We start from the raw sequence: 9,829 nt of genomic DNA on the forward strand, positions 1-9,829 counted from the left end.
AAAGCTTGGGGGCAATGGCTGCTGCAAAACCCTTCTGTAGCTTTGCTGAAACTGAGAAATGCCTTCCTTTGTTGTAAGCCTAGCGTAACAGTGTGGTATTCACCAGAGCTCCCTACTTGTGAGCTACTGCAGGATGGTGCTGGAGCACTGACAGCTATTCTGGCTTCCCATGAGGTTTATTGTAAACAAGCAGCAGGCAGGTTATTTCAAAGCAAAAATGGTCCAGGCAACATCCATGTGGCAGGGTGTTCACACTGGTATATTTCTGATACTGGTAGTGTTGCTAAATTACAGTTGTTTGTCATCATCTTGTTATTTTCGGCTCTTTCAGTTCACCTGTGAATCTGCCTTATTAATCTGGTTTTCCATACCCATCATCATTTCAATATTATCTAATTTTACCTAGGGACACAGATGTCATTTTGTTACACAAGTCAGGCAGTTTTGTTCTCTTGCAGATGTGCTGCTATTCTCGGTTACGAAATGGTAGCTGCCATTAGTTAGGATGAGGCGGTAACAAAATCTTCCAGGAGGTTATAATGTACTTCACAACTCATTGAAACAACTTGATTTCCACCTCAACAGTCAGCCGCACATATCCTATGAAAAAACTCAATTTTCTTTTAACTCACAAGCCTTTGCATAGCAATGCTTTGGGTTGGTACATTTAATCAAGATGAGCATTGGCATGATGCTCCACAACTCTGTGTAGAAATGCTCTACAAGAAGGCAATCAAGTGCCCAATGTACAGCATCAATCAAGGTTAACTAAAATCTGGTTACCAGAAGTTGTCAAAGTAGGATTTGGAAGTATAAAGCTTGTTGTGTACAAGTCATGAGGAGTTTGCTTGTGTTGCTTGTCTTGGTTCACCCTTCTCTCTCCTTCCCCTTTATCCCTTCAGTAACATTTTGGCTGCACAGCTGTAGCACAGCTGTGGTTCTTGATTAGGCCTCATCTATCTACAGAATCTGGTGGTGGGCTTCTGTCTTAAGAGCCAAAATGCTTCAACAACTAGGTGGTTCTCACAGACATGGCCAGCTCATTAACCTGCACACCTAACAGCCTGGATTTCTCTGGAGAGTCCTGCTTGGGTCCGGTGGTGGAGTATAGTCTGTTAGGTTGCTGGTGTCCGTTACAAGGCGAGAGTACAGCCTGACAACCCGTCTAGCAGTAGGTCGGAAAGGACTTGGAAGGCATCACATACTGGTTTGGTGAGGGTCTGCAGCAGACAGAGGCAGTTTAAAACCCTGCCTATATTTAGCATGTAAGAGTTTTATCATCACTCTCTACATTTGCTATACCTTGGTTATTGTCTATACAACATGCTTGTCTGCACCATCGTCAGGCCTTCAGAATGAAACCACCCTACTTTGCATGCCTTGATACTATGAAAACTATTTTTCTGTGTCATTATTCAGTGTTATGAATGTGACAAGAAGCTTATTTGCATGTCTGCCTGATGGATTAGGCTGTCATTCTTCTAGGAAATACTTCATGTAGTAAGAACCTTATTTTTGGCAATCTTATTACAATCTTATTACAATCTTGTGTCTCTTTTTTGTGTTCTGTTTTTTTTAGGGGTAAAGAAATCTGTAACTTACAGCATGAAGAAATTATATAAAATGACAAAGGGATGGTTAAGGAAGACATCTTGAGTCTTGACATACTGTGTATGGGTAAATAAATGGTACTTTTTCACTAAATACTTTGCAGATGTTGCTTTGCCTATTTGAGAAGATGAAGGTGTATTTAAGAAGTCTGTTCAAATCATTTACATGCTCAATTTTGCTACTCAAAGAGGACTTTTGTTAGTGGGGGAAGGTTCCATGGTGATAGGGCAAAGGAATTATACTCTGTAAATACGAAAAAATGAATTTTCCTGTACACTATAGCTTGTATTTTCAGAAATCAGCGTGTGCTTAGGAATTAAAACCCAAAGGCACTCCTTTTCTATGCATTGCCAGCTTTATTTTCCAAGGTACCCTCAGGCTCTTCCAAAATATCCACTGTCCCAGGCTTAGTTCTGCCAGGGACGTGTGGAGCTGGAGTCCATTGAGTTGTAAGTAGATATGAAACTGTCCTCTTAAAACACATTATTATCACCATTAGGATTCTTCTGAGGATGTTTACTGGGTGCTTCTGCAGGGTGGACTTCAGGAAAAGTCAGGGTTTTCTCAGATGTATGACATGCTGAATCTAAAAACCCTGTGCCATGACTCTCAGTGTGAGAAAGAGCATTTGTAATGAGAGGCTTGTCACGTATCAGATCTTTTCATTAAAACTGGATGTTCTTTTCATGAGACTGAGAGGACAACTGCCCAGTTCATGGCTAAGCATTGCCAGAAGTGTCCTCATTAGAAGGAAAGTGATATTCTCATTGACCTTCAGGAACTACTTAAGCGGCTTAATGAAACGTGTGTTGTTTGGCAGAAGATTCTGAATCCTTTAAAGTTTATGAACAAAAGTACCTATTATTTAATTGATTCCTTATTCTTGTTTTCCTGAAAATACTGTCCACAAAGATAACATTTGTTCTCCCTTGCTTAATTCAGTTAGCTAAACTAAAGAAAATTGGATTTATACATAACAGTACATTAAACATGCCATTAAAGAATGGACATTTCTGGGAGCATCTCTTGTAAATAGAATATTTCTTGCACTGAGTTGGGTGGGCTTGTGAATTTTTTATGTTTTTCTCAATAAAATAAATGGAGAGAACATTTTATTTGTGAGAGTGTCAATGGCAAAAATAATCAAAAGGTAAAAAATGGAAATAAAATGTACCATTTCCTATCAGCATCTCTGTATTTGTGGTGTATTCTGTGATCCATAGGACCATCTCTCAAGCTGCATTTGTTTGAGTGATCTACTTTCAAGAGAAAATATTGGGATAAAATTGACTGCTAATGATTTCCAGGGAGCAGTTCAAAGCCTAAATTTAAGCAAGAAGACAGCAAATATATTATCGTGTGTAACATGACTCAGGCTCCCTGTAATCACAGGGGACCTGTTAAATATCATTTCTTAAATATTTGAGTTTCAAGTGGCAGAATTTGAATCCAGAGTCAGGAAATGTGTCCCTCTTCTTCTCATTTTTTTACTTTCTTGGAAAATACTGTTACTGTTCAGTACTAACTTGCTAAGGTCACAGGCACATTCCTAACATGTTGCATTATCTGTTGATGGTAGATCTAGAATTTGTAAGACAAATCCCCTCAAATGCTTCTTTTCTGATAGTAGGAGGCTGATTATCCTTATTATGGTGGCATATTCTGCATAAGAAGGAACTTCAGCTAGAGAGCGTTTGTGTGTACAGCACTAACATTCTCTGTCAGTAAAGAGGCCAAAATCCCCAACTCGAAACATTTCTATTATAAGAAATGGAGCTAGTGAATTGAAGCCACTGCTTAAATTAAATTAACCTTGGGTTTTGGATAGATAGTCTAGAAGTCTCTTGTACAAAAATATACCCTATCCACCTTAAAATTAACTACATATGTAGTGAAGACTTGAAATAGCATACAGTTTTTTACATTTCAGCATAACCTCTAGTAAAAAGAAATCTGAAATCAGATGTTGACTTACTTAGGTGTGCTTGCTGGAAAACTCGTAACAACAGAGAATACTGATCCCAGTGGTAGAAACAGACCCCAACAGATACAAATGAGCAGCACAAGGAAAGATTCAGGATGGAGTCATGACCTTCTGAATGAAATAGTTCCCAGGTAAGAAGTGCAGTGCTGGCAGAACTGCCTGGTTGAGTCATCTGACGAGGTAACAGCTTGTATTTTCTGTCCCAAATGAAGTACACTGTAGGGGAAACTGCATATGGGCAGGAGCATGGACAAAAGACTTGATTGTTTTTACACCGGTAATTTGGTGTTAGTAATGTCTTAATGGAGTCCACTGTGTTATTTGGAACTGTGAAAGTCTTTGGAATACAAGAAAACTTGGAAACTGAAATCGAGAGCACATCATGTCCCATCTCCTTGTAGGAAACAAGACTATTTCAGAAACAACCCTCTGCATGAACAGTCAGCAGAATGATTTATTTATTCTTAATGTAACTGAATTTTATATATTCTTGGCCTTCTTTTGTACTTGTGTTTATTTTCTTTTAAGGCTGTGTGGGAAACGGTCTAAGTGGGCCTTAACTCCAACTCATGGAGGGGATGCTCACTGCTGCTGAGGATTCATCCACGACAGATTCAGTGAGATCACTCTGAGTGAAACTGTATTTTTCTGTGTGTGTGACTTCTGGAAAATGAATACTGTCAGCAGAAAAATACAGTTGCTTTTTAAAAAATGCCAGCTGCTGCACGCTGGACTGTTGGGAATCTGTCCATGTTCTGAATACATTTACCAGAAAATGAAGGCTGACAACTGAAATCTTACTCCAAGTTTTGCCTCATTTGTCTTCTCTTTATGTCTGTAAATCAAAATGTAACTATTGCATTTTCGTAATTCCCAGAATTCCTTATGGATGCAGACTTTCCTGGGTGCTGCATAGAAATGTACAAGCTGAAAGAAAATAGGACATCTGTGGTGCACAGATGGAGCAAAAACTTATCCAGAGTAAGCAATATGACCAAATTAATTACAAAAAGCAGACAGTGGCAAAACTAGACCCTCTTACCTTTTAAGAAGCTAATTCCCTCCTGCAATAGTGCAGCTAAGTGGAGTTTTACATAATGAGCCTTACTGGGAAATAACAGCATTGAACAAAACCATCCTGACCAACCTGTGCTGTATTTAACAAAGGCAAGGATGGGGCTTCTTAAATCTGGTGAAATAACAGCACCACAGGATGTGAAACCACTGGCTCATAAATTATAACAGCTTCAAGCACTGGTTGAGAGAGATCGTATGTCATCAGATTGCCCAACATCTGGTTGAGAATTCTTACTAACTGAGCATTTAATCACATGCTTGACTTAAAACGCATACGTTACTACTGTTACTGAATAGGTCTGTGATTCCTTGTTGAGAGTAGAGGCAATATATAGCTTGGGCTTGAATCTGCAGAAGTTGAAAATAAAATAGCGTGATGTCTCAGTACAGTTGGGCAGTACTGAGCTCCTCGGATGTGGCTGCAGTGTAAGTGAAGGCTGGATGCTAACAGCTTGTTCCCTTTGGTGGTTCTTACTTGTTACCCTGAAGTTGTGGCTGTTTCCCCTTTTATTCAGAGTACCTGGGAGATGTCTGTGTACCAGAGCTTTAAACAGAATATCCTATGGGGACATCTCACATCCTGAGAGGCTAGGTGTTTCTCCTCTGCCATTCCTCACTGCTAAGTTTGGGGATGAGCAGTGGTGAAACGCAGAATTTCTTTAAATGATGAAATGCAGTTGTAACTCTAGGGAAGCACTTAAAAGAACAGCTTTCATTTCAGAGCCATTAGCAATGTAGTTCATGTTCTGAATATTAAACTAAGACACATTTAGAAGTGGGTTTGGTGTTTCAGGAGGTGTCTGCTACTGAAATGGTGGTTCAGAACATTAGAAGTCAATTACAAGTCAGTCTGATGTGTGAGAATGAGTTAGCCTCGGCTCCCATAATGAAACAGTTGTCTTCATTCTGAACCTTGCAAGCTAAGCAAGGGCATTTGTTCAAGAAACAGTGTTCCTGTAGGAAACCCACGACTGTACTGCTTGCTGTTTAGCAGCTAATTAAACATTTTTATGTGCAGCAGATGCTGCATGGCGTTAAAGCCTCCCAACCTTTAAACTGCCTGTCATGCTGCCCGTGGACCGGTCCTTCCCATTGCAGGTGTTACTGTACAGTTTGTAACCTGAACTGGCCGCGTCTGTCTTGTGTGGCTGAAATACCCATTGCATATCTTGATTTGGCTTTATGAACTTGCTTTGTGTATAGCAATGTCATGGGTCATTTCTTGCTCTTTGGAGAGAGTTTTGCAAATCCCAGTTTAATAGTTCCTAGTTTGCTCCATCTGTTGACACGCTGCCAGCGTTCAAGTCTGCTCAGTAAATCTTTTGTGGGACGTAAGAAAGTCCTTCCTCATCATCCATATAGGCTGAAATCTTAAACTGTGTTCTGTAAATCATTTATCTCTCTGCTTTTTAAAGAGTGGCCTACCTTTCCCCTTGAGGCCATTGGTCTTGAATGTATTTATTTTTCTGGCAGAGCGCCACGAATGAATCATGGCCTGGAGCAGCTTACGGTCTGAACTCCTCTCTATTGTTAACCTAAAATACTTCATGCAGTTGTTACAGCGTTTTGCTATGTAAAACTTAATAGAAGAGAGATTCATTTCAGACTTGTTAGTTGCTTTTGAAGTTCCTTGGCACTATGTGGAAATGATTTCTTATGGTCATACAGCTGTAGTCCACTAAAACAACTAGTAATTGTTGCACGGGAAGTTAGTACATGGGAATATGTTACCAGCTCTTTGTTGTAATGAGGTGTGTTTGTCCTTTTCACAACAAATAGTCACTTTAGCTTTTCATTCCATTTGTACTTTTCCTGTTTATGCCTTCCTGCTTCATTTCCATACTGCTTTATTGTTTTATTGTTTCTCTTAACTCTCGAGTCTTTCATTCTGTTCTTCAGGCATTCCTCTCTTCTGGTTCGCCTGTTCCACCGTGGATATTGTTTCATGCTCCATCCCCTTTTTTTCCTGTGTAACAGTGCTTTCATTAAAGGCAACCAGGCAGATGATTTATTTCTTGATGTCTTAAAAGGCTTCTTTATAATGACGAGCCTGGACCCAATCAAACTACTAAGGACTTCCGTAGGTGAGTCAGCATCATGGGCCTTGCTGGCTCTGAGGGCAGCAGTGCCAGTGGAGTATGGAACTCATACTTCAGAGGGAATAAACCAGATGACACAGGATGAATGGGAAATCAAGGTTTGACTGGATACATAACCACAGATTCTGGTTTGCACTTCTCTTTACAGTCTGATCTCAGTATTGTGTCCCTTTATTAACTGTCCTACCACTGTGAGCAACCCATCTGGCTGCTGCTAAACTTATGATCTGGGGAGTGCATAAAACTACCGCCCAGGATGCTGACTTCCTCCATCAACATGTGTAAGGTGTGTTCCTTATCACTTGCTTATTTCCCCTTTTTCCAAGTATTTGAGCAGCGAGTTCCTCCAGATGGCTGCTATGTGACCCTTCAATACCAGCTCCATTGAATACACCAGACTTAGTTTCAAATGTAGAGGCTGTGTTTCTCACCTGTGCTTCAGTAAGGTTTCTCTTCAGATTTGGTTGACCTTCAGTGTCAGTGAATTTGCTGAACAGATGGAGAGCAACAGCTGCAGCCTTATCACAAATGAGGTGCCTCTAGGTTTGGCTGGAAAAGCGCGATCCCTTTCTGTTGCAGAGCTGGACTTTACAGTATCCCACAGCTTCCTGATGTTTGCAACAAAACACCTTTGCCAAACTGGGAAGAGAAGGATGGAGCTAGAGGCTACTATTGGTGGGTGGCTTATGGAACTGAACTGTAGGGTCCATGTTCTTTAAATCCATGGAGGTGGTAATGCTAGAGCCTGTTCTGACTTGGGAAACTGTAGAGTAAACATAGCACTTGGTGCCTGTCCAGTCGAGGGGGACCCAAGCAGGGTGGTGACTCATGCCTTTTCCCAGCAATTACTTTAAAAATAGAATTGAAATTGAAATATGCTTTGCAGGTCAGGATGTCAGGTCAGTGTGTGTGATAGTTTTTCATGGGTAAGGTGCTGACAGAGGACAAAGCATTCTTCATTTTCAAATTCACTTCTGCTGGCCACGTAGTCTAAATGTGTGGAAAATGAATTTTCTTTGTACTGCCTACTGCAGGAAGAACAGCTGTTACCTTTGTAAAGCTATTTTCAAGTATGTTTTTGAGTGAACAGCTGCTCTGTCACTTTTGATACTGTAGTTTCATACAGTTCTGTAGTGACCTTATTTACCTGGTTTTCTAGATAAAAATCTACAGTGCAGTTGTTAACTGATCCTGAACTTAATGACTGCTTTAGGGAGCCTCTTGCACGTTTTAACCTCTAACTCAAACTTGTTAAATCACAAATGTCAAGAAATTGATTAGGTTTTAGTACAGGAACAGGAAGCTTCAGACTACACATCCTGGAACTGGTCATGAAAACTCCCCAAGATTTCAGTTACATCTTTAGTCTCAGAACTTACATGCCGTTTCAACGTTCAGAATCCAACCTGCTGCCCAAGCCTTTTCATTAATGGTGGATGGCTGATTTGACAGTGAAGCACATACTGTTTCTGAGGAAATGAAAGTCATGCAGCTGCAAAGACTAGTATTCTGACCTGCCTGAAACTTCATGCCAGTGTAATGGCTATGGAAGACTTTTCCTGGTTTTAAAATTGAGTAGAAGCGGATTGTGAGGAGTTTGCAACCAGAAGGGGCTGTCTTTAAAAAATAACAATAAAAAATACCTTAAAAAGTTATCATACTTCTGTTGTCTTTTGGTTCCTTCACTTGCCTTGGTTGTACCTAGAGGCTTTCTTTGAAAGACTTCAGCCTGATGTTTAAGATGCCTCCCCTCCTCAATTAACCAAGCTAAGTCAATAGTTTGGTTAGATAATCTTGTTTTGGCTTTATTAAACTTGTTTGTGTGACTTCTCTTGCATGGAAGCTCTTTAGCTCTATGGTGCACTTGGTAAATTTGAAAGCTTGTGTTCCCACACCATGGGTTATATTTTTTAATCTCTTCCTCCTTGCCAAGGTCTCTCCAAAGCTTCTGTGTTAAAATTAGATGTGCAGCATGGGAAGGGGGCAGTGTTTCTGGGGTCTGTGGGTTTGGATTTTTCTTTCAGTGTTGCCATCTTCAAGTTGTCTTGCTCTTCATCAGCGATGAAATGCCTGACTCACTCCCTGTATGAGACAACAGTGAGAGCCAAGAAGTTTGTAGCTTCTTAGAAGGCTCCAAGCAGTGGTGCGGGAGGGGGAAGAGCTGATAGGAAGCAGCATGCCAATATCTTTCTCCTGGTGCTGTCGCAGAGCTTTGGCATTACAGCCTGGGGCAAAGCCATTTAAATCCAAATGATTTTCACAACCAAATCTAGCCAATCTTTTTTTGTCTTTTTTTGTTCCCTTATTGCCTCCCATGTCTGGTAATGGGGCATAGAGCCTAAAGGATGGATGAGGCTGTGCACACTGCACACTGCTGTACGCTGACCCTGCATTTTGTCAAGTAGTTGACTGAGTCAGTAGCAATTTGACAGTTTGAAAGTGAGTTTGTACAGACAGCAGTTGATGATGAACTACATCACTGTGCTGTAAGTTCTCATGACATTTTAAAATGGATTACATTTAAAGGTTGTACTTGCATAGGTGCTTTTAAAATAAAGCATCTGCTTTCTCCTGCTTTACTTTTTGAACTCCTCTGTTCCCTCTCTAGTTTATTTGTGACTAATCTCAGTGGGATTCTTTTTCCAACATAAAACTGAAATTGTGTTGTTTGTATTTAAAACAATAGAAAACCTCCCAGAACCCCAGACCCTTCTACCTTCCTTGATTTCATGACTGAGCTGATCTGATGGCTGGCTGGTGTTCCACTTGGATTAGTGCAGCTGCCCGAGTGGTGATGTGGTTCTTGTCCCCCATAAAGGCAGGGACTGCAGCAGTGAGGCTGTGTTGGGGTCACTTGCTTGCCTTCTGCAAGCCCTTCTGAAATCACAGTGCACATCTGGAGACGAAGGGGACATCTGGAGACCTGCAGAGACACCAGCTTGTTCTGGTGAGGTAACTGGCCTTAGTCTAGAAGTTATTAGTCAGTAAGAACTTCAAATCCTCAGTAATTCCTAATATCAGACTGTAAGAGCTATAAAGTTGGCACACTGTAGAAACA

General features: G+C 40.7%; 1 protein-coding gene across 5 annotated transcripts in view; it reads left to right on the plus strand.

The window, feature by feature from the left end:
- The window catches only part of TAMM41 (TAM41 mitochondrial translocator assembly and maintenance homolog), a 30,873-nt gene extending 21,354 nt beyond the window's left edge, over positions 1-9,519 (plus strand). The window contains exons 8-9 of one of the 5 annotated variants that reach the window (XM_061357860.1): positions 3,591-3,726; positions 4,124-4,595. In XM_061357860.1, coding sequence (XP_061213844.1) covers positions 3,591-3,726; positions 4,124-4,190 — 203 coding nt within the window. In that variant the 3' untranslated portion in view covers positions 4,191-4,595. Of the gene's footprint in view, positions 1-1,579; positions 1,705-3,590; positions 3,727-4,123; positions 4,596-9,457 lie in introns of those variants that run through there. The other 4 variants (XM_061357861.1, XM_061357863.1, XM_061357864.1 and 1 more) reach the window with 4 other exon arrangements.
- Positions 9,520-9,829: the final 310 nt, after the last annotated feature.

This window comes from Neopsephotus bourkii, unplaced genomic scaffold, assembly GCF_033783945.1.
Source record: "Neopsephotus bourkii isolate Nb327-2 ecotype Australia unplaced genomic scaffold, CSIRO-AGI_Nbou_v1 NB_923, whole genome shotgun sequence".
Lineage (NCBI taxonomy): Eukaryota > Metazoa > Chordata > Aves > Psittaciformes > Psittacidae > Neopsephotus > Neopsephotus bourkii.